This window comes from Molossus molossus, unplaced genomic scaffold (assembly GCF_014108415.1).
Source record: "Molossus molossus isolate mMolMol1 unplaced genomic scaffold, mMolMol1.p scaffold_m16_p_20, whole genome shotgun sequence".
Lineage (NCBI taxonomy): Eukaryota > Metazoa > Chordata > Mammalia > Chiroptera > Molossidae > Molossus > Molossus molossus.
In genome coordinates this window covers 45,997,844-46,023,031 of record NW_023425356.1, presented here as the reverse complement: position 1 = coordinate 46,023,031, position 25,188 = coordinate 45,997,844, and the positions used below count along the sequence as shown (strand labels likewise).

The following is a 25,188-nucleotide window of genomic DNA, read 5'->3' as shown; positions in this document are numbered from 1 at the left end:
TTTTACAATTTAAGACATGCAGAAAATTCAAATTCAATTCAATTTATTGATTATTAACCAAGGGTACCTCACTGTGCTAGGTACTGTGGGGGTACGAAGGGGGATTCGAGGTGGCACCTGCTCTCGAGGAGCTTACACTACTTGGGAAGGTAGAACAGAAAGAAGTGAAAGTGACTAGCGTCTGCTAATTGCTGCATGTGCTCGTCGCTTTGCCCGATCACTGCATGTACCACTCACCACCTTGTGAGGTAGATGACACATCTACAAAATAGTGCAAAGATGAAGGCTCAGAGACCTGAAGGAACCTCCTCCAACTCTTGGATTCATGATCCTGTGTCTATTCCAGCAGGCATGCCGCTCCCTTCGGAGCGAGGCAAAATGTGAGAATTCCTGGGGAGAAGCTACGGGAAGGGAAGGCAAGAGATGACCACCCTCCTGAGCGGCAGGCTCACTGCAAACAGTCTTGCAGGTCAGGACGGCTCATGCTGGACAAGATAAGGGAGGGAACGCGAGCAGAGCGGAGGAGGGGCAGGGAATCACAGTGCAGTCTCAAGGAGTGTGAATGCCACCATGTAGACAATGGTGAGCCATTGCAGGTTTCCTAAGATGAGACATAGTCGTAGCTGTGCTTTGGGAAGGTAACTGTGGCAATAATGTATCACAAAGATTAGTGTGTGGGCGTGGGGTAGAGTTTAAAGGTAGGAAAGCCAGTGCTAATTCACTCTGAATTAGCAGATAAGACTTAATTAGTCAAATGGAAAAGAGGATATGGAGGTGCGCACTGTCTTATTGGTGGGGATGACAGAACCTGGCCACTGACGCATTCTGAATGGGTGACCCTACACCCGCATCCCGGGCTGCGGAGGACACCTGTTTTCCTGGTGCAATTCCTAACAAGGTCCTTTCTCTCTCAGACAGGTCCAAGTTTGGACAGTAAAGTACATGATCACACTAACTATGAGGAATAAGAGGAAAGATTCAGAGGTGACCCTCAAAGATGTTGAACCTGAATTAGTAAGGAAAGTGGTAACACCTTCAGAAATACAGGAGGGAAATCAGGTTTTCAGAAAGATTATGCGTTTGGATTCACACATGCTGAGTCTGCTGCTGAGTGAGGATTTATTTGAGGGAGATGAGCACCTTGCCCGTGGATTTGCGCTGTATCACGTGAAGGAAGGCATCATTGACCTAAAAAAAAAAATCCCAATATATAATAGAAAGGTTTGCATACATGCATATTTCAACAAACATTTGTTGCTGGTTCAATTCTTAAAATAGCTAACGTATTAAGATATGTCTTCAATGAACTGTATATAGATAACTATGTAATACTGACTAAATAATCAGCACAAACTCAAAGGAAAACAATAATATTTCAGAGTAATCCAGTCTCAGTAATCCAATCTGCCTGAACGCTAATCGTCCGTGTCGTCAGATAAAGGGCAGCAGGAAGAAGCCATCAGGCCTGTCCACACTCCAGCCGTGTGTTCTAGCTGCTCAAGGGACGGAGCCACTGCAGGAAGAATCAGTCACTTACTACTTTACAATTTTTCCTTTTTATTAAAAGTGTCCTATTTCCAGTGTGTCTGAAATAGCAATCTATCTCAAATTCATTTTTAGAAGTCCACGTTATAAAACATAAATTAAAAAGCAACCACAGTAATCACGACAGTGTGACACTGGTGAAAGAGTAAACAGATCAGTGGGACGGATGAGCGAGCCCCGAAACAGGCCCACACAAACGAAGACAGCTGGTCGTCTGACAAAGGAGCCGGGGCAACTCAGTGCAGAAAGGGTAGACTTTGCAAGAAATAGCTGAAACCACTGCACAGCCACTTGCAAAAAACGAATCAAGACACTGTCCTGACACCTTTCACAAGTTTCAACTGAAAATGGATCTTACATCTAAATGTAAAAGGCAAAACGGATTATGGTAGCAGGGGACCACCCTGACGTTCATCCAAGGGAAGGGATCCTCAGCTGTGGTGAGTACAAACCATGCACCACAGCAGTGGGCAGTCGTGAACCGGACCCAGGACCAGCAGTACGGGTGGGTCTTTAAAAGGCAGCACTGCGTGGAAAATTCAGAAACAGCGTAAGAGCTACAGCACAACCCTGTGCTGTTACTTGTTGATGCATCTTGAGACCGAGTCGGAGGAGAAAAAGGTGTGGGGAAGGAGGATAAAGGGAGTAAATAAATACAGACATCCATAAATACGTGGACATAAAAGCAAAAGATGGGCCTCGCCAAGATGAAAATGTGCTTTGAAACGAGAATTATGATTAAATAGCCTTTTCCACTGGAAATCCTCCCCCACAAAGCCAAATAAAAATAAATAAGTAAAAAAGCAGGGAAACAAATCAGTCGTGGCGACCTCTGCGGCCGGCGCCAAGAACGTGTGTTTCGGGCTTTGTGCTTTCCTGGGCCCTTGGCAACCTACAGACTGAGGAGGCGGAAGAGGGTTAAGAAAGATGTTGAAACGCTCATCCTGCCTGTCAATCCCTCAAAGACACATCTCCCAGTGACTCACTCTCCCTGTCAGTTAGAAGACACTTGTTCCCAGAGACCTGTCAGAGCCCAGCAACAAAACTACTCGGGGAAACAAGCACAAGTCGAGATATCGATACTTTTTCACCTGGCATCTGAGACCAGTGAGGACTCTTCTGCAGATCCGTGTTAATATACAAAGAAAATTCTCACGTCAGAGGTGAACGCATATTTTTAATCATGTTACACAGCAATCTTTATAAAAATGTAGCACCCAGGTACCTGACCTCTTTAAATGATAATACTGGGGGGAAGCATAACCATCCTGTTCCGTGACTTGGGAATCTCATAAGTTTGAACATCCATTATTTCACCTCCTGTTTTTGACATTCTCTTACTTTGTGTGTCCAGCTGCCACTTCGCTGTGATTGTAGCTGCTTCTAAAAATAGCCCAGCTCTGTTCCTTCCCACCCTGTGGTTTCTGTCTGAGCTGGGGAAACAGACAACCTGTGATGTTAAGGACTAGATGCTTAATAAGAGTGATAAGGTTTGGAGTGAGAAACTAAGAGACAAAGTGCAGGGCTTTGGACCAGAGTCTTTTGGTAGCTAATTCGGATGGATGCCCGGGGACATTTTCCTCTCGTATTGTACAGGCTGCGGCTCAGAGGGAGGCTCCGGCTGTGCCCAGACACAGGCTGTGCCCAGAACCCTGATTCTCTGCCTTGCAGTGATGAAGCCCTAATTAAATTTGTCTCTGCAGATATGCAGCCTGGAATTGGGGAGCAGGGTGAGGATACTGCTTTTGTTTTGGGTTCAGCTGTTGGAATTTTTAATTAGCTCATTAAGCAAGAACAATCAGAGAGTAACCTATGGTTCCCTAAATACACTCTGTCAAGCCCTGGCTGGTTTGGCTCAGCAGTTAGAGCATCGGCCCATGAACCAAAGAGTTACAGGTTCGATTCTGGTCAAGGGCACGTACCTCAGTTGCAGTTCGGCCCCAGTCAGGGTCGTGCAGGAGGCAACCACTCAACGTGTCCCTCTCACACTGATGTTTTTCTCTCTCTCTTCCTCTCTCCTCTCCCTCCCACTCTGTCTGAACAAAAAAAAAGAAAAGAAAAAAAAATATCCTCGGGTGAGGATTTAAAAAAATAATAGCCCTGGCCAGTTTGGCTCAGCGGTTAGAACGTCGGCCTGCGGTCCGGAGAGACCCGGGTTCGGTTCCCACTAAGGGCACGTACTTCGGTTGCAGTTTGTCCCCGACCCTGGTTGGTCGTGCGGGTGGCAGCCACTCGATGTGTCCCTTCACGTCGATGTTTCTCACTCTCTCTCCCTTCCTCTCTCTCCCTCCCATTCTATCTGTACAAAAAATGGAAAAATATCCTCGGGTGAGGATAAAAAAAATAATAATAATAATAATAATAATAAATAAACAGCCCTGGCCAGTTTGGCTCAGCAGTTAGAGCGTCGGCCCGCGGACCAGAAAGACCCAGGTTTGGTTCCCGCTAAGGGCATGTACCTCGGTTGCAGTTTGTCCCTGGCCCCAGTTGGGGTCATGTGGGTGGCAGCCACTCGATGTGTCTCTCTCGTATCAATGTTTCTCTCTTTCTCTTCCTCCCTCTCTCCTTCCCGCTCTATCTGAAGATAAATGCAAAAAATAAATACACTGTCAATTCATGCTTGCCATTTCAAACCAGCTCCATCAAAGCACTGTCCTGAGATCTTTCCAACTAAAAACTAAATTCTTTAAGTCTTACTTTTTATTGATTGGTATACATAATGTACCCAGTGAATGTTTGATAAGATAAACTCATGAATGAATGAATGAATGAATGAATGAATGAATATATCTGGGACTGAATGGGATTGTTTTTAAAAGGTAAAAACATTTAGTTGCTGACACTGTCATAGTTGAATTATAGTCATCATATCATTGTTCTGATACAAGTTGATCTGAATCTTCTTTCAAAAGTCAATCAATGCATTTCACCAAAAAAGATAGAGATGGCAAACGTGCACGTGAAAGGATACTCAAAATCATTATTTGTTAGAGAAACGCAAATTAAACCCACAGTCAGATATTACTCCACACCTGTTAGAATGGCCATAATTAAAGAAAGCAACTGACAACAATAAATGCTGGCAGATGCAGTGACAGAAACTCTCATACCTTGTCGGTGGGAATGCAAAGTAAGACAACCACTTTGATAAACAGTTTGGTGGTTATTGATAGTTAAACATAGAGTGGCAAATCAGTACAAACAAAATCTTAATGTGTTCAAAGAGTGATGCTGGAGCACCAGTCTCTAACCAAGAATACACACACACACACAGAAAACCTATGAGCTATGAACTTTGGTAGGAACGCGATAGGAATGGCCTCATCTTCAAAACCATGGGCTGCAGAGACTGTGTCGAATTGCTTCGGAATCACTGTGGCCTGGAGAGTGAGCTGCTGATATAATCAAGCTCGCTCCTTCTAACATCGACTTGCGTTATTTGTAGGGTTCCACATAGATTTCTTTGCACGGACATTCCTACCTAATGATGTTATCTAGACAACACTGGGAACTGGGGGCGGAGGAAACCCTGCTCTGGAAGTAAAGCCAAATAAATGTCTGTGTCGATTTGAAAAGAAAAAGTTAAACAAACACTTAGCACATGACCCAGAAATCCCAGTCCTAAAAGTTGAAAAAAAAAAAACTTGTTTTCAACCGGTTTGACTCATCGGTTAGAGCGTCGGCCTGCAGACCAGAGTTGCAGGTTCAGCTCTGGTCAAGGGCACGTACCTCAGTTGCAGTTTGGTCCTGGCCCTGGTTGGGGTCGTGCGAGAGGCAACCAATCAATGTGTCTCTCTCTCTCTCTCATCAATGTTTCTCTCTCTCTCTCTCTCTTTTTCCCTCCCTCCCTCTCTATCTGAAGATAAATGGAAAAATATCCTCAAGTGAGGATTTAAAAAAAAAACTCAAACGTGAATATTTACAGAAGGTGTACTTAGAACCACCAAAAACTGAAAATAATCAAATATCCCATGAACTGATCAAAAAGCGTGTTTCAGTACATCCATACAATAAAATACCATTCAGCAATAAAAAGAACAACTGCTGGCACATGCAAAACCACAGATGACCCTCAGAAGCATATGCAGCACCGAAGAGGCCAGACTCAGAGGGCTACCTACCGTATGACTCCATTTATACAGCAGTCTGCAGAAAGCAAAATTATGGGGAAAGAAAATAGATCAGTGGTTGCCAGGGACTGTGGAACCGAAGGGGGTGATTACAGAAGGGCACAGGAGACTTTTTGGAGTGATGAAAAATTCTGTACCTTGATCGTAGTGAGGTGGTTACATGACTATATATGTTTGTCAAAAGTCAGAGCAAATTTTACTATAGGTAAATTATACCCCGAAAATCCTGACTTTAGGGGGTCAAAGGGATGGTGACACCTGTACTAATGTCAACAATAAAAATAAAGAAAACCTGACTTCAAAAAAAGTCAAGCCATGTATTATTATTAAACACACAAATAAATATTCAAAGTGTCAACCTGGGTTCCTTAGAAAGAGTCTAATCAGAACGTGTGTCCCAGCACTTCCTTGCCGCCCAGGGAGGCCAGGGCGAGGGGAAAGCGGAGGGAATACAGCAGAGAGAAGAGGAACCCGTGTGTGGTACTGATCCTGAACTGGCCTCAGCTTCAGGGGGACTCGCACTGGTGGGTGTTCACGTGGGGCGTCTCCAGAGAGGCCGTATGGAACCCACTGCACGTCGGAACAGTCCACGGGGAGGAGGAACAGCAGCAGCAGTCTGTCTACAGTTTGCCCCGTGGAGTGAACTCCCCACACTTCTGGGTCGTGTTCCAGTTTGTGCAGAAGCCAGAGTTTCTTCAGATCACCTCTGCACCAGCAGCTTCCCCCCTGATGAGCAAAATGATGAAGCCATGCCTAAGATCAGCCCTCACCCTGGGAAAGCATGAGACAATCGGGGTGTCAGGAGATGGCCCTAGGACGGGCTCTGGGGTGCATGACTGCAGGGATCACTGGCATGAGCCATCACTGGAAAAGTGTGACAAGTGGACAAGATCTGGGGCAGGTAGGACTGGCAGATATGGGGAGGCTCATAAACTGGCTCTGGAACAATGCACTAAAATTAATTCCACAGACACACTCAGGAAACTTCAACTAAACAATTTCTAGCCATTAAATCTGTTCAGGTGGTGATCTCAGCCAGCCTTTACAGAATAAACAAGTTCAGATCTGCAAGGTTTAAGTACTGTGTCAGGTCGAGATGTGTGTGGAGAGCTCCCTATGGAAAGCAGACATGCTGAAGAATACCTTCTTCCGACAGCTCAAGGGGCACAATAAATTCTATTTAAAATTCAAAATCTGAAGAATGTCCCTCAAATCCAGCCCTCTTGCCCTGGCCGGTTTGGCTCAGCGGTTAGTGTGTCGGCCTGCGGTCCAGAGAGACCCGGGTTCGGTTCCCGCTAAGGGCATGTACCTCGGTTGCAGTTTGTCCCCAGCCCTGGTTGGGTCGTGTGGGTGGCAGCCACTCGATGTGTCCCTTTCACGTCGATGTTTCTCTCTCTCTCCCTCCCACTCTATCTGAACAAAATATCGAATAATGTCCTCGGGTGAGGATTAAAAAAAAAAAAAGAATCAAATCCGGCCCTCTGAAATGTCAGTGCAGAAGTGTCAGAGTTCAGGGGAACGGAAAAGCTCAACTCTGCATAATGGCTATAGATTTTGCTTTTAAAAATATACTAAGTGTGCCCAGCTGGTGTGGCTCAGTGGTTGAGCATCGACCCATGCACCAAGAGGTCGCTGGTTCGATTCCCAGTCAGGGCACATGCCCAGTAGGGGGCCTGATCCCCAATGGGGGGCATGCAGGAGGCGGCCAATCAATGTTCTCTCTAACTGATGTTTCTATGTCTCTCTCCCTCTCTCTTCCTCTCTAAAATCAATAAAGAAAAAAACATTGAAAAATATATACATACTAAGTGTTTAATGATATGCTTTTACCTGTATTATCGTATGTAATCCTCATAACCATCCTAGTAGGTAGAGTATATTACTGCTCCCAGTACAGACAAGAAAATAAGGCACAAAGATGTAAGTAATGTGCCCGTAGTCAGTTAGGTGGTAGCGGGGCCGGGATTCCCGTATTCTCAATCACTCGACAGACACGTGAGTCCCTACCAAAATCTAGAGACTCCAAGGTGCAGACAGCACATGGCCCCTGCCTGTGTGGAGTCTGTGCTCCACGGGATCAACGGGCATCAACCAATAATTCCAGGCAGGTGAAGGGGGGCGTGGAGTACTATGGGAGTTCATACCCTGTGCCTATGTGGTCCGTTTAATATCAACTATCAAAGTCAAATCTGTGAGTCCACATATTCAGAAGAAAATAAAAGCTAGGAGGCATCATTATTTATGGTACAATATAGATAGATATAGATATAGATATAGATATAGATATAGATATAGATATAGATATAGATATAGATAGATATAGACATAGATATAGACATAGATATATAGATATAGAGCCAGAAATAGATAGTATACACAAAAACACAGTGGTCATTTTCCAAGCCCAAGCAGGTTCTGGGAGATAAATTTTGCAAATAGTTTAACTGATTTACCTGAAAAAAATACTACTCAGGCTTTAAATTAAGTGAAACTAATTATATATTCATGTAAGCACCTTCAGCTTAAAAGAACAAAATATATAGATACTACTATTCAAAGTTGATCTGAAGGTTGTGGGTTATTGTTAAGCTGATACTACTGCTCTGGATAATTCAAGATTCCTGGTCATTTGAACTGTAAGATAATTCTCTGAAAGACAGATAAACTTCAGACTCTAAAATAAGGTTGCTAAGAGGTAACTTCCTGGCTTGTTTGAGGAGAGTTTGACATGGCCATAAGGATCTCAGAATCTGATGTCAGACCAACGTGGACTGGATTCCAAGTCTGTCACTTACTACACATTATTGGACAAATGTCTCAGCTTCCACAATCCTTGATTTCTTCATCTATAACTGTCAACGGCCACACCAGATGTCAGCTGCAAAGTAAGACCTCGGTCCTTGAGTCTGGCTAAGAAAGAATTCAGAGCCAAGAACTCAAATGCAAGTGAAAGTTTACTTAGAAAGTCACAGAGGCGGAGGGAGTGAGCTAGCTGGGCTGCATGGACTCGGGGAAGAAGTTGCCAAGGTAAAAGAAGGGCTCGTGAACTTGGGGAAAAGAAAGTCAGAGAAAGCACCCCTGGGGAAAGAAGGCGGTGAGGAAAGACGAGGTCTCGAACTGGGTCCTTCATCTTAAGGAACGCACGGCCAGTAACATGCTAGGGGAGGAAAGGTCACCCTCCGGGCGAGGTCCCCCTGCAATACTTGTTCTTCCAGTCTTTCCCATTGCTAGGCTTTCCACCTGTGACCTTCCGTACCTGGACTACCGTTCCTACTCTGCGCATGTCTGTCTAACTGCCCCTCTAACACAGCCTGCGATAAAAATGGTCCTCGAAGGGTTGTTAAGAAGATTAAATGAGAAAATGCATATAAAGTACTTAGCACAGTTCTTGACCCCTGGTAAGCACCTAATGTATAGGAGCTACCATAATTATTATCATTATGATGATGATGATGATGATGATTATTCCTCTAAATAGTTTGAAAGAAACAGAAAGAGAAGAAGTAGTCAATGGATGGTGTGTGAGTGAGGTACTTGAAACTGTTAGGGCGCAGGACCTCCGACAGCCAGCCGATACCCGAAGGTCGGCAGAGTGGGAAGAGCCATAAAACCCTGTGCGCAGAGCCCTCCTGGGAAAGAAGGGCAATGGAAGCTGCCAGGGGGTCGGCAATTAGATCATTAACTTGTGTCCAAGAGGAGAGAACCTCAGCCTGGGTGCTCTGGCTTTCTTTCCTGCTCAAGCGGCACCTAGAACACGTCGATGCAGAGAAGAGATAGTTCAAGCCAGCACCTGTGTCCACGCCTGTGCTGTCCAGCTGTCCTCATCCTCTGTCAACAGGTATACCCAAGCCTCGGGCGAAGCAAACCTCAGTTTACAAGTCATGTGATAAAAGCCACACGTTGGAGGGGGATCCAGGAATTCTCTAAACTTGTACTTTTCACCTTGTAAACCACGAAACCTTTTCTTAAAAGAAAAGGATAGCCCTGGCCAGTTTTGCTCAGTGGTTAGAGCGTCGGCCTGCGGTCTGGAGAGACCCGGGTTCGGTTCCCGCTAAGGGCACGTGCTTCAGTTGCAGTTTGTCCCCGGCCCTGGTTGGTAGTGCGGGTGGCAGCCACTCGATGTGTCCCTTCACATTGATGTTTCTCTCTCTCTCTCCCTTCCTCTCTCTCCCTCCCACTCTGTCTGTACAAAAAATGGAAAAATATCCTCGGGTGAGGATAAAAAAAAAAAAAAGTATAAACAAAAAAGCAAAAACGTGCAGCTACTCCAGCCCCAGCACTGACGGGGTCCCAGAGGCCAGCAAGCTCAAGTCTACATCTGCCCCACCCTAAGTCCTGACTGTGGCTCCCGATTGTCCTACCCCTCAATCTTATTATTTATTTATTTTTCTTTATTTATTTTGGAGAGAGAGGGAGAAATAGAAACATCGATGAGAGAGAACATCGATTGGCCGCCTCCAGCATGCCCCCACTGGGGATCAGGCCCACAGCCTGGGCATGTGTCCTGACTGGGAATCGAACCGGCCACCCCTTGGTGCAGGGTCGACGCTCAAACACTGAGCCCATCGGCCGGGCCCCACCCCGCGACTGTATAGACATGTTGCGTGAAGGCCAGAAAGGTGAGGGGACTTCCACAAAGGGGCAAACGGAGGGATCCAAAGCTGGAATCAGAACCCAACCAGTTTTCTGACGGCCAGTCAGGTTCCCTTCATCTCACTGAGCACCACCCTCTAGACTGACATGACAAAGGGACGAGACAGTGACCGTTCGGGCAGAACGCGCCTCGTCGTGGGGAAAACACATAACTGAAGGCTGGTGAGCAGTGACGTCTGGCCTGACAGCTTGAGCTCCGCTCATCTGCACACGCACAATACAGCACGGCTGACCAGCGCTACCACGACAGGTTTTTGAACATTAAAACAAATTAAGCCAAAAGAGAGAGACTTCGCAGTGAATGCCTAACAGCCACAGTTACAATTCCGCATATGCATCACACAACTGCACTTTGGAGGGCACTGTGGGGGAAGGAAAAAGGAGTGAATAGCCAACACAATCCACTGCAGTGACTGTGGGTGAATTACAGCCTTACGATGCCAGGCGTGGTTTCGTGATTTGTTCACAGAACTCCGGCCTCGATCATCTGGTTCTACTTTAACGTGCCTGAATTCTAAAGTCAAAGGTCAAGGTAAGTGCTTCTTTCTTAGACGTGTATGTTGTGGAGTTCAGAGTTCATATCAACACAGGTGAATTACTTCCTCCAGTACCCCCCTCGCCTCTGTGTGGGACACCACTGATGGAGAGAGAGCCGTCAACACCCACCACCTGTGTGGTCTTCACAGGTCCAGCTTCCCGGGCGGCTCACTGGGTTCAGGCTGGACAGCCCAGAGGAGTGGGAGAAATCCTGTGACCCCCCCAAGCCTGCGAGACCCCATTATTCTATGTGGCATGTTCACCTTCTCTTTCCGTAACAGGAGGATTTATACTATCCGGACAGGAGGTATTTGACAGCTTGGCTTTATCCCCAGCACACTCCATAAGAGCATCTCACCTCCTCCAGCTTAAAAACCACTCCGATGTGCGGCTGGATGCGGCCCTCCTGGCAGTACTGAAGAGCCGAGGACAGGCTCCTGGAGAAGACGGGGAAGTTCTGGTCTCGGTACCGGCCCCAGTACACCCCCATGGCTGAGATATTCTTCAGGAGCAGGAGGTTGGCTGACACAGAAGCGATGTTTCCTCCAGCGAAGCCCACCACTACAATCCTGCCCTCCCATGCCAGGCTGAGGAGGGAAGGAGAATGAAAAAATGTCAATGCAGTGAACTCTCACATCCACGAGGCTGGCAACTATTTGAAAAGAACAGAAGAGAAGGGACGAGAAGTGGTGGCCAGGGTGTGGAGAAACTGGAACCCTCAGGCACTGCTGGTAGAACTGTAAAATGGTGCAACCGCCATGGAAACCAGTAGGGAGGTGCCTCAAAAAAATTAAAAATAGAATTTCCATAGGATCCAGCCATCCCACGTCCTGGCCTATATCCAAAAGAACTGGAAGCAGAGTCTCGACGAGATATTTGCACACCCATGTTCACAGCAGCTTTATCTACAATAGCCAAGAGGTGTAAGCAACCCGAATGTCCATCAGCTGATGAACGGATTAACAACATGTGCATATATTTGACAATGGAATATTACTCAGTCTTAAAAGGGAAGGAAATTCTGTCACATGCTACGACATGGATGAACCTTAAGGACATTATGCTAAGTGAAACAGCCAGTTACAAAAAGACAAATGCTATATAATTCTATCTACGTGAGGTGTCTAAGCAGTCGCATTCATAGGAACAGAAGGAGAATAGTGGTTACCAGGGGCTGGGGGAGGGAGGTCTGCTGTTTAATGGGCAGGATGGAAAAGCTCTGGAGATGCATTTCACAACAGCGTGACTCTACTTAGCACTACTGGACCGCACACTTAAAATGGTCAATATAGCAAGTTTATGTTATGTAATTTTTTACCACAGTAAAGAAGGTAGAATAAAAAATATAAAAAACAATGTCTTCATAGAGACAAAGTGAAACAGAGCTTCCCGGGGAGTGGAGGAGGGAGGAGGGACAGGTGCGGCCGCATGGATACAGAGACTTTGTTGGGGAAGGTTACACAGCGTGGTGAGCATATTTAATGCCACTGACCTGTACACTCACAAATGGTTAAAATGATAAGTATTGGGTTATGTATATTTTACCACAATTTTTTTAAAAAGGGAACATGTATTAAGCCTCCAGCTGGAAACTCCCCTTGCCTCCCCGCTGGCAGGGGGGACCCATCTTGGATCGCTGCGGATCCTTCAATGGGGAACTATAAACACAAGCCACGAGCGAGGCAGCCGGCGGCCAGGGAAGCGGCCGGCTTCATCAGCAGCCCCACGTGAGCACCAAGACTGCCTGTTTAACCAGCCCACGACTTCGTGGAAGGAAACCTGCTGTAAACAAACGTCATTCCAGATGCTGCACTCGGAGACAACTGAGCTTGAAGCCCTTGAACTTAGGAAGCAGGGATAAGACGGGCCCTTGAATGCAGCCTCCTTTGCTTCGGACTCCTTTAGGTTATGTGCTTCTCTACAGACTTTTGAACAATCCACAAAAATTCGCAGCAGTTTCCCGCAGCCCATTATGAGAAGAGCCACGCAGTGCATGCTAAGCGCTGAGTTACAGAAACAAAAGTTTGTAAACATCTTTCATATGAAATATGTGTCTGCCGATTTGGTGGTTTGCTCCTCTTCTTCTAAGGGGAATGAGAAGCTGTTGTCCAAACAGCATGATGCAGAAGGCAGGTGCAGGGGGAGTACCAGCAGCCCTCTGTCCTGCCCTCTGTTTACTCGCACACTCCTCCTTGGCCAAGCACAGTCCCGGACACACTGAGCTGATACTCGGGGCCTCCAGCACCAATGGGCCCCCACTATGGGCAAGCTACTCTTTTTTTTTTTTTAATTTTTTTTCTTTATTGGTCTTTGAGAGAGGAAGGGAGAGGGAGAGATAGAAACATCAATGACAGAACATCGATTGGCCGCCTCCTGCATGCCCCTGACTGGGGATTTGGCCCACAACTCGGGCATGTGCCCTGACCGGGAATCGAACCAGTGACCTCTTGGTGCATGGGTCAACGCTCAACCACAGAGCCACACCGGCCGGGCCAAGCTGTTCTCTTTGCTTCTATTTTTTCTACTTTAAACTGAGATAAAGCAAAGATTGTGCTTGCCAGGTTGACACAAGAAACGAAACCCGATTACAAAGCACTCCAGAGTCCTGGTTGAAACCAGAATGAGAATTGGTATAAAGACAGCAGTCCCACTAAATCACCAGTGATTTCAAAAAAAAAAATCAAAGAGATACCTACCCTGCTGGCTACTTCAAAACCGGCAAGATCAAAAGAATGGGCACATTTAACATCTGAACAATGATCTCCTCAAGAATTACCCACACCGTGGACATCAAGCGGTTGGTGGGGGCGGCACAGCTGAATTGAACACATGTATAATTCCTAAAGCATTTGATGTTGCCAACTAGAGAGTCTGCTGTCATTTCTTGGCTATTTTCCAGTTGGATATTTTGTTGTTGCTATATTTAAGCATTTCCTGATTTCCCCCTCTGCTTCTAGTTCTTTCCACGCCCCCACTCAGCTGTTCTGGTCGGTGCCGATGCCTGCAGAAGTGAGCAGTGAGGACGAAAGGGAAGCCAGGCCTGGAGGAAGGCAGAGCCCCCGGCCCAGCCCACCCTGGAAAGACCCTCCACGCACCTGCGGAGAGCCTCCAGGAAGATGTCTCCTCCCACGGTGTCGATGGCCACATTCACCCCGCCACTGCCCACCAGCTCCGTCACTGCGTCCCTCAGGCTGCCCTGACTGTAGTTCACACTGGCCTGTGCGCCCCGCTCCACGGCCAGCCTGCACTTCTCGTCACTTCCGGCGGCAGCTATTACCTGCATAAAGAACACAGAGCTTCTGAGGTTCCAGAATATGGACCAAGAGGGGCTCAAGCCACCCACCCAACCTGTACCCAAAGCGTGCTAATCAAGAAACCAATGTGACCTTGCTGACCTACACCAGCCTCAATCCAACCAGCAGGCCCAACACACAGCACCATGACCCTGGCCCCTCCGCGCCCCACTGGATGTGGGATCCACATGTCCCAGAATCCTGAAACCCCAATGAGTCTAGCTAGGAGATGGTTCAGGAGACACTTAGTAAGTCTTCTCCAGATGCGAATTAAAACCACCATTTACTGAGCATCTACTATGAGTCAGGTAGTAAGGATACAAGCTAAATACCAAGATTAGAGTCAAGAAAGCAAGCTACATCAGTGTGATGGGGAAGTACGGAAGGTTCTAGAAGTGCAAACGCGAACTGTCCAACCCAGATCCAGGCGGTTAGAGTGTCAGCCCGTGGACCAGAGAGCCCGGGTTCAGTTCCCACAAAGGGCATGTACCTCAGTTGCATTTTGTACCCACCCGGTTGGGGTCATGTGGGTGGCAACGACTTGATGTGTCTCTCTCACATGGATGTTTCTCTCTCTTTCTTCCTCCCTCTCTCCCTCCCACTCTATCTGAAGATGGATGCGAAAATGTCCTCGGGTGAGGAAAAAAAGAAAGAAAGGCTTCCCAGAGGATAAAACAAGATTCAGTGGAAAGCTCTTGAAATCGGACAGATTCAAGTTCAAATCCTGGGCCCTGCTACTAACCAGCGATGTTCCCTACAGCCAATTACTTCGTAAGAGCTGACATTTACATAGTACTTACTATGTGGCAGGAACTATTCTAAATGCTTTATGTATACAAATAATGCAATATACCAGTAGTCCAATGATAGACACACTATTATTATCCCCATTTTAGATATTAAAAAACTGAGACCAAAAAAATAAAATGTAAGTAACTTGCCCAAAATCAACCAGGTAATGGGAGGCAAACTGAAAACCAAACCCAGATACTCTGTCTCCAAAGTTCATTCTTTAACCTCTCTATACTGCCTGCCTACTTCTCTAAGCATCAGTTACCTCATCCATATATGCAGATTTATTTTAAGAATTCAGTGGAATACTACTGTATGTAAAGCACTTGCAAAACAAAGCGCTGGAAAACTTAAATCTACTGTTATACATATGCAATCAATTATTCTATTGAAACCTCATAGGAACATTATGGGAAGTATAATTACTTCCATTCTAGACGTGGAGACGTAGGGCCAGAGAGGGTAAATTGCTAATCCAGGATCACCCAGGTAGTAGCACATGTATTCAACCCCAGTGCTGCCTGACTCCAAAGCCTACGCTCTTCCATCCATCCCCCTGGGGGAAAACCAGGCCTAAGGCGTGGCCAAGGTGGCATCGATGGCTGCAGGGCATACTGTGAGGAGGTCCGGGGTTTGGAAGTCTCCAGAAAAGTTTCAAACGCTCAAACATTGCCTGGAGGTGCCTTAGCACTGGTCAGCACCCACCAGCCCCAGCACTTTTGCCCCAAGGTGACTTTCAGAACTTGTACTGAAACACTCACAAACATTAGTGCCCTTCAGAGATTCCAAACTCCTAACTGTTTGGAACTGAAAGCTATCCTCAAACAGCTGCAGGTCACGGAGGGCAATCAGCACACAGTGCCACAGGGGCAACACCTGAGCAGGTCAGGCACCTGCTTCCCATCCCAGGACTCTCACCAGGTCCCGGTGAGACCTGCCGTGAATCCCTTTCTCTCTTGGTGCCTCGCTTTCTTCATCTGTGAAATAGGGACAATAAACACCTTGCAGCCCTGTCTCCCAGGGGCTCTGTGAGGCGTGAGGGTCTCATAACAGCCGCGGAGGCCAGCGAAAGCCCTGTGAAGTGCTGGGAATGGCAGGTGTTATCAAAATGACACTTCCAAGTTAATGGCATGATGACAATATTTTTATTTTTATTTTTGTTTGCTTTTGCATAAAACCATTTTTGCTATTGAAGAAAATACAGCTTAGATTATATTTAATATCTGAACTTGAAGTGGATTTTTCTCTCTACTTAACCTCCTGTAACTACTTGAAACAAATGGTACAATTTCATTTTCCTAGAAATGTTAAAGAGTCAGTGGTTCTAGACAATGAGGCTAATTTTGATCTCCCTGCTGAGAGAGGTGCTAAGAGCCCTTGTTTTTGACGTGAAATGTGTTCCTATTCCACGAGGAGCTTCCTAGTGTCTGAGATTGCTTTCGGGACTCACATGTCCTTACCAGAGGAGCTCCATGTGAGAAGGAGAGATGCCACCTGCAGAAATTCCAGACCAATCCAATTATCTCCAAGCCTGTATATCCTGGCACCTTCTGGATACCCCACTGCATCTCCATGGGAACCTCACACTCGACAACATCCAAAACCGAACTCATCATGTCCTCCTGTGTTCTCAATCGCAATAAGTGACAAATCCACAAATTAACCTAGTTTGCTCCTTCCCACTCAATGTATAATAATAACAGGATCCCTTTTTAAGAGATTCTTACCGACGTGCCATGCCCTCCAGCAGGCACAGTGCACGTGTAATTTCAGTGTTCCCACCACAACCCTGTGAGGAAAGCATTATTTTACCAGTGAGGAAACTGAAATGATTAAGCTAAAGGTCAGAGCTAGAATTTGAACCCAGGTCAGGCTAACGTCAAAGTCTTTGTTCCTTCAACTTTGTTAGAATGTTCTCCAGTGACCAAATTCTCAATTTTCTTCCACTTTCATCTCTCTCAATTCATCACCCCCACCATTCCGGTTCAAGTACCCGCAGCTCCAGCTGGGATCGCTCCAGGAGTCTGCCCTGACACCTTGGGGCCACCCCTGACCTTGCCCCTCCCTCATCCCCACTGCTACCAGGGTGAACTTTGCAAATTCAAAGATGATCGAGTCACTTCCCTACCTAACACCCTCATTAGCTTTCAATACATGTTCAAATTCTCCGGCACCCCCTGATCGTACCTCTGCCCACCTCTACAGTCAATTTCCACCGTTGCCCACACAGATCCTCTCTCCCCAGATGCTATTTGCAACCCCCTGAATGCATCCCGTCAGTTCCTATTTGTCTTCTAAGTGACCCTCCCACCACCAAAATGGACTCCCTTCCCTTCTTCCTCTATTCAACTACTGCCAGTCCTTGAAAAACTCAGCCTAAATGTCCACCTTCTCAAAGAAACCCTCCTTCTCTGACACTTTCCTTCATTTGTTCGTCCATTCATTCACTCCAGAAACAGATCTTGAGTGCCTGCTGTGGTTAGGCACCAAGCCAGGCACTGGAACTGCCTTCACGGGGATTCCAGTCCAGTGGGAGGGAGACAGTGATCTAATGAGGACACAAGTCGAGGACTAAGCGGAACTGAGATGCATCCGGTGTGTACTAAGAAGGAGATGGATAGGATGCCATGAGACCCTATGCAAATAGTGCGGGAAGGGGATTAACACCTCCTGAGGGACAAAGGATACTTCCCTAAACAGTGGCCTTTGAGTTTAAATGTGAAGTGCCGGTGGGGGAGGAGGACAGCTCAGAGCATCACTGGTGGAGGGAATAGCATCTGCGAGGCTGTGAACAAGGCAGACCTTGCAGGTTCCAGGAACTGGAAGGACCAGGGATGTATTCCTAGGTCCCCTCACTAGTCCACAAGCAAACAGTTGGCAAGGCCAGTGCCTCACACGTGGTTTTTACTAAATCAATGGACATATTCCGTGTCGGAAAACCATGTTTAGTGGTATAGTTCGTTCAAGTGGAGAATCTAACATACAATACCTTGGCCTGAAGAACATGTGTCGCCACGTCTATGACCGCGAGGCCTGTGGCTCCAGCGGCCGCCGTCACTAGAACAGTTTCTCTGTGCCAGAAAGAGAGGAACGCTCCTTCAGAAACCAAAAAGCATCCAGCAATATGATCTCACGAACAATTTGAAACCGGGACTTTTTTTTATTCCCCCCCCCGAGGCATTTTATAAACTTTGTTTCTAATATAGACAATAATATCTCTAAAGTAACTGTTATCACCCCCACTATACAGATGAGAAAAGTAAGGCTGAGTGATTTTCCAAAATGCATATTAATCACAGGTACAACAAAATACTTTTAATACAATATGTCCCTTAAGCATTGAATCACATTTTCTTTTTTTTTTAATTTTTGTTGCAGACGTTTCTCCTTTTCCCCCCACTGACACCCTCCTCCCAATCCCGACCCCCCCCAACACTGTTGTCTGTCCATTGGTTATGCATACATGCAACAAGTTCTTTGAAACCAGGACATTTTAAAGCAAGAGGAGAATTTAGAGACCATTCAACCCTTTATGTGTGTCCATTCTCCAGGATGGGCGGTGGCTAGATCAGGGCTAATTTGTTCCAGTTCTGAAAACTTCCCAGGAGAAATAGTCCTTAACATCTCTAGGTAGCCTCTTCCTGTGAGCTAGTACTCAATTCTGCTTCAGAAACTGTCCTAAATCGTGCTCATACTAAACACTGCCGAATTTTAGAAGGTGGTGATAGGTAATGGGCACTGCTCAACTACAGCCATCTCTCTGGGGCGATCTGAGCTCTCTGAAAGGAGCGGAAGGCAACAGGTAAACCCCGGATAAGATGGGTTACTCAGCACCTCTGAGGTTAGGTCCACCCCACCAAGCCTCACAGAAACGAACACCACAGGCCTCCATTCAAACCAGAGGGCAGTGAGTTTAAATAAACCAACTCTTGAAACATAAAGGTTTTCTAAGAGGTGCTACCCAGAGTGGTCAGGTTTGAGAGGGATATTTCTCCAAATTCATACTGGCCAAGTTCACAGCCTACCATTCTCTCTCAGACAGAAGGATATCTCCACCGTCACCAGACTCCAACCTCGGGCCACTACTTCTTTTGGCCTTTCCTTGGACAGACTGAGCATGAGCTAAAGGTCAGGCAAGGGAGAAGAGGGGCAAGGCCCTGGGCACTTCTGATATCAGAGAAGGGTCCTATCGCGCCCTCTGTTGTCTACACAGACCTTACCCAGGCTGGGTACATGCCCGATGCTCCAGGGCCATAATAGCAGTACCGTAAGATACAGGCAGGGAAGCAGCTTCCCGGAGGGGGACCCCTTCTGGAATCTGCCACAGCGCCTACACAAGAGATAACAGTGACTTAGGAACTGATCTGACTCCATAAAGTTTGCTCAGTAAATATTATGATTGAGTGACTCATTTGCAAAGGAAAACACATGTCAGGGAACCAAGCCTAGTAGAAGTCAAGACCAAGCAACCTGTGGCCGAGTTAAAACTTGGGTGTATCAGTCTTCAAAAGTCCTAAGGCTGCACCTGCTCAGGAAGAAACCAACTAACTTGGGGGGAATGAAACACTGACCACTGTACTATATAATGGGTGAATTGGATGTTACCCAAATTTTACCTCTGTAACACTGAGGGGGGAAATATGCACTGTTCTCCACTAGGGGGCACCATTCACATCCTGCACAACCGGATCTGGCCACCCTGGCTGGCTCCCTTCCCAGGGCTCGCTCTCTCACAAGTTTGGAGTGAGAGAAAAACCCATTCCATCCAGCTTAATGCCCCAAACCAGTCTTTACCTAACTGTGATCCAAGTAGACAGCCAGCCAGTTGCTTCCAGGACTCAGAAAACAAAATGCTTCTTCATTAAACCCCTCCACACAAACAAAGTTTTGTGCAAGGGCTGTCACACCAACATAGAAAAGGGGTTTAGCATTTGAAAGAAAGAAGTGCTTGGCTGAGAAACAAGATATGGCCAAATACAAAGAAAAAGCGGTTGGGGGAAGGGTGAGAAATGAGGGACAGGTGAAAATTAAAGAAAAGAACGGACATTTTTTTAGATGCACAAGCATTAATACTGAGAGGTAGAAATACCTTCTGGTCAATGACACATTCTTCAGCCATACCAGTAAAGCCACTCACTCCAATAACTCGATCTCCCTGAAGGGAAAACATCATAAAGGGGAGGTTCAAATGCATCTTTCTGATTCCATAAGACCTCCTCAGGTTTATCCTAATTATCTATTTAGAGTTAATGTTAAGTAAATAATTCAGCCTTTTTCTTTTTTTTATTGTTGAAAGTATTACAGATTTCCCCCTTTTTTCCCCATTGACCCCCTCCTCCCTGCTCCCACCCCCTCCTGCTTTCCAGTCTTTTTCTTAATACCCCCACCAGGATGCCAAGCCAATCTGAGCACATTTGGAACAATGATACAGGTATCAATTAGAATATGAATTTGGATATAAATTCGAATCCCAATGTTAATTTCTTTCTCAAGAGGCTGAAACTTGAGACTTTTCTATCCTCTTAGCAACAAAACACCTTTGTGTGTGTGTGTGTGTGGTACGTGCCCCTAGGGGGAACCGAACCCAGGACTCTCTTGTCCACAGGTCAATGCTCAACGGCTGAGCCAAACTGGCCAGGGCTAAACACCTTTTATTAATAATGAACGTTTAATGAAACCAGGTACTTCGACTACCTTCCTCCCCCCAATTCGGGATTCGTTTCTTCACCCTCCATCTCAGTCTCCCTTTGGGGTCTCCTGGCCTTTGCCAAGAGATATAAGCCCCTTTGGCTGCCAATGAGTTAGCATGTTTCTCATGACTGTACACACATCAGTCTCCCAGATTTCAACACGTTTACCTCTTTAACTGTGCTGACATCTGTGCCTGTCTCCAACACTGTCCCAGAAAACTCCATTCCTACAACAAATTGTTTCAGTATTAAGTTATCTGTAAAGCCCAGTGCCATGGAGGTGACAGTCCGGACCCACAGGCCATCCTACCAGCTTCCTGGAACTGAGAGAGTCTAAGTGCTTCCCCTGCCCAAATCCACCCAGGGAAGAGGGAGAAGAGCTCTGCACCCAAATCACAGGAGAGTGAACTTAGGATTTTCATGATCACAACTAAAAAGCTGTAGCAGCCCCATTCGTACCAGGACACAAATGAAAATTTCAAGAAGGAGCAAAAAGCACATTCTTGAAGAGAATCACAGGTACACAAGTACTTTTGACCCTGCTCACTGGGGGCCTGGGCTCCTACAAGACCCCAATTGCGATAGTCATTGTACTATATTCATCTGTTGCCATGTCTCCTCTTCTGGACTGCCAGGCCCTCAAGGACGTGGACCATATTTTATTCATACAGTACTTGGCTCAAATGGATGAACTGCTGTTGTCTGCCTTCTCCTCTTCCACGCCCGAAATTTCTGAATTTAATGATCATACATTTCCCACTTGAGCTGCCAGAGGAATAGCTCAATTGAGTATGACATCTCCCCCATCCAGCATTTCAGCAAATGGTTCCAACCGTTCAGACACAACCAAACACCCTACGGCCAAAACACAGCAACTATTTTGCAATGGCTATGTCCTTAACAGTATGTATCTGTATAGAATATAGACTATACATGTACCATATACATGCTGAGCTATTGCTTATACCTGTTTAAATGAATTTCAACAACAAAAATCAGTCATTTGTCCACATATTCAGGATCTAAATGGAATCAGATTGGGCATAATGAAAATCAGACAGTGAACTGCTAGAAATGTATAAACTCTTTTTCTTCTTTCTGATCCTCTTATATTATGTTTCTTTGGGACTGTGTTTGTGAAGGCTAAGAGTTTAAGCCTCAAACAGATGGTTGTGATCCTTAAGTGAAAAAACAAAATTGAGGCAATGTCAAGGAATAAAAGGAAATGACTTAGAACCATTGATGATTGGGATCAGAATTCTGATGAACATAATGATATGTGAACATCCATTTGTTCATTTATTCATTTTTAAAGTATTTGTTGAGCATCTACTATGAGCTAGTTACAATGCTAAACTGGGAGATAAAATGAAGGTAAGATAGAAACTTCCCCCAAGGGGTTCACAATCTAGTGCTTCTAATTAGTGGTGAGGCTGACATGTCTGAGATGTCACTGACAGTGGGCAAGCACCTCTAGGGTGGAGTCTGAGGTGAAGCATGTGGTTCTGGAAACTGTCTTCTCTCCCTGCAGCGGTCACTTGGGCCTTCATACTCACCAGGGGTGAAGGGAAGATGGGGCCTTTCCTGATACTGACCACGGCAAACCAAAATATCAGCAAAGTTAACTCCACAGAAATGGACATCAACTCTGACCTGTAAAGGAAATAGAGAGGTACATATCTGGGGAGATAATAATTCAGTTACACCAAAATATTTACTAAATACCTATTATATGCCAAATACTAAACTCAGTCCCAGTGTACAATCATGAGGCAAAATGGACAAGTTTCCTGCTTTCATGGAGCAAAAAGTATGGTAGAGAAGACAGATATTAAACCAATAATTGTGAGGATTTATGCATTAAATTACAACTCCTACACAAAATGTTAGAAATAGAAATATATGCTAATATGAAAGCATATAATGGGGGAACTTGACCTTTTGGGTGAGTCAGGAGAAATCTGTAAGAAAGTAACACTTGAACTATGAACAGCCAAGAGTTAACTATTCAAAGTAGGGGGGGGTAATTCTGGCACTGTCCAGAGCAATGGCATGTGCAAAGGCCCTGTGGTGGGGACAAAAGAAAAACCATCAAGCCTAGAACACAAATAGAAGAAAGTGATGGGGTTAGAGAATGGGGCCCACACCATCCAAGGGTTTGTAGGCTTTATTGAGCATCTTAGACTTCATAGTAGTAATAATGGTAAGCCATTAAAGGATTTTAAGCAGGAGGGTAACGTGATGAGCCGTCTTGGGAATCAGAAATCACCCTGGAGGCTAGTCATAGATCACCAGCTTCATTTTTTTTAATGACTGTGCTGACGCTGGGGCAAGCCTGCAGCAGTGCAGCCAGCAGTTCCTAGACCTTGTAAGTCCGTCCTTCTCAATGTGATCCCAGACCACCAGCACTAGAATCACCTGGGAACTTGTTAAAAATTCAAATTATCAGGCCCCACCCTGACCTACTAAATCAGAAACTCTGGGGACAAAGCCCAGCAATCTGTTTTAACAAGCCCCAGGTGATTCTGATGCAGGCTAAAGTTAGAGCACTCCTGTCATAGACCACCCCTCCCAGCAGGAAACACAGGCTGAGAGACCACGGGTAACATTCATTTATTTGTTTTGTTTAAATTTCCAGTTTGGTATAGAGGTGGCCATATTGGTGAGAGGATATTTTTGTCAACAAAATGTATTCTTTCAACAATGTTTTCAGCATCTGCCAAGTGTCAGGCACTATTCCAGACTGGGGAGATTTAATAGCGGGTAAACTCAGCCCCAGCTCTCATAAACCAATCCCTTAGGAGGAAGTGTCTGGGCAAATAACAGAACAAAGGAGTCCAGCCTTCAGCCTTTGCACGTTTGGTGCAGGACACATAGGTTGATAACATGCGCAGCATACACAGGACCTCAAGCCACTCCATCTCAATTCAAGTCGATTCAAGGATTAACGTCTTTCAGCACCCAAGTCTCAGGAAGCCACCTGGCTGCCATCATGAGCTCACCCAAGTAACCCATTTAACCACGGGGCAGGAGCCACATTTCTCCTGTCACCAGTGGTCAGGCACACTGCCTGCTGCACCTTGTCAGAGGTTCTCATTCTCCATGCCAGCCGCATCGTGTCACCGGAGTGGTCAACCCCCAAGGCCAAAGTGACTTCCCCATTTCACTGGAAATGCCCACATCCCTAAACCCCAAACCACTGCAGTACACACATTCCAACGGAAACAGGGTACATTGCCGACTGGTTTGGGGGAGGAGGGAAGGCAGGTAATTAGATGCTGACACCGAGGAGAAAGAAAAGGATGGGGGTCCATTTATCTGCGTTAAATCAATAACTTGCAGGTGGTTATGCAAAATGGTGTGCAAATCAGAATTCTGTTTCTAAGGCAACAGCTCTGGGGCCTTCAGAAAGAGACCTCCATTTGTGTTTTGTGGGAACCTCTTTCTTGAGCCCTTTTGGCCTTTTTGTGAACCAAGAGGGGCCCACGGGGCCCAGGACGAAGTTGCGCTCCAGTGTCCGGGTCGCCCCCTAGCTGACCACTTGGGAACTCAATCCAGGGTGTGTGGTGGCCGAGAGGAAAGGGAAGGTGCCGTGAGGTCCTGGGGATAGGCCAGTCACCCTACCTCGTGAGGCCGGACGGGGCGGGGGGCGACCTCCTCAATGGCCAGGGGCCGCTTCAACTCGGCGCACCGCGCGGCGCGGTAGTGGCGGCCGCCGGGCCAGGCGCTCCTGCAATACGGACAAGGGCTGGGTTACTCGGGGTGACCCGCGCAGCTGCCTTTTGGAGCTCAGGGAGGAGTCGGGGTCGCACCTGCAGAGCCACACCCAAGGGAAGCACCGTCCCCAAACCTTCGCTGCCATGGCCCCGCGCAGAAGGGCGCGAGTGGGGAGGGGTCCCGGCGGGGCAGGAAGAACGACGGCGCCAGCCCCGCCCCTGCCCGGCCCTGGGGACCGGAAGAGGGCGTGGCCACGCGTGCAGAGCCGGGTCCAGACCCAGGCTGGAGGCGGCGGCCGGGACCCCTGGGCTGGCCCCCCTGACCCGGGCGCCTGTCCCTTCGTCCCGCAGGCTTCCTGGAGGTGGCGCCCGCTGGAAAGGACAGAAAACGCGTCAGAGGACACGGATGGCCAGAGATTACCCGTTTGTTGGCATTTTTGTAGCATTTGGCGGCTTTAGAATAGTGGTTCTGGGGTCAACCGCACATGCGAAATCCTAAATGTATAGATAAAGGCTTTAATGTCTGCATTCAACGTCCTATTAGAGTTCGTTCAATTCTAGTTACCCATTTTCTCACACTTACAGGACCATTTACACCAAACCGATATGCTTCCTGGTAACCCGATGTGGAATGAGCCTACACAAATGCAAAAATGTTTCCAATGAGGCCAAAACATGGTCGTTTTCACAGTTCCGACTTGTGTATCATGCCTGGCCCAAGGTGGATGCTCAATAATTGATTCAGTGATCATATAATTCCTAGGTGGCCGAGTACACTCTGGAAAACTGAAAACATAACAATGTAATCTGTGGAATATTATAAAACTGGGTT

General features: G+C 46.6%; 1 protein-coding gene across 1 annotated transcript; it reads right to left on the bottom strand.

Annotated features, from left to right (window-relative positions):
- LOC118637377 (quinone oxidoreductase-like protein 2) lies at positions 1 to 24,505 on the bottom strand. Its single transcript, XM_036272783.1, has 10 exons — positions 24,453 to 24,505; positions 24,265 to 24,370; positions 22,197 to 22,293; positions 20,809 to 20,867; positions 20,040 to 20,105; positions 19,171 to 19,280; positions 17,940 to 18,021; positions 13,961 to 14,142; positions 11,224 to 11,452; positions 1 to 1,188 (listed from the first exon to the last, which is right to left on the bottom strand). The coding sequence occupies exons 1-10, from the start codon at positions 24,500 to 24,502 to the stop codon at positions 1,120 to 1,122; spliced, it is 1,050 nt and encodes a 349-aa protein (XP_036128676.1). The 5' UTR covers positions 24,503 to 24,505; the 3' UTR covers positions 1 to 1,119.
- Between the last annotated feature and the right edge of the window lie 683 nt (positions 24,506 to 25,188).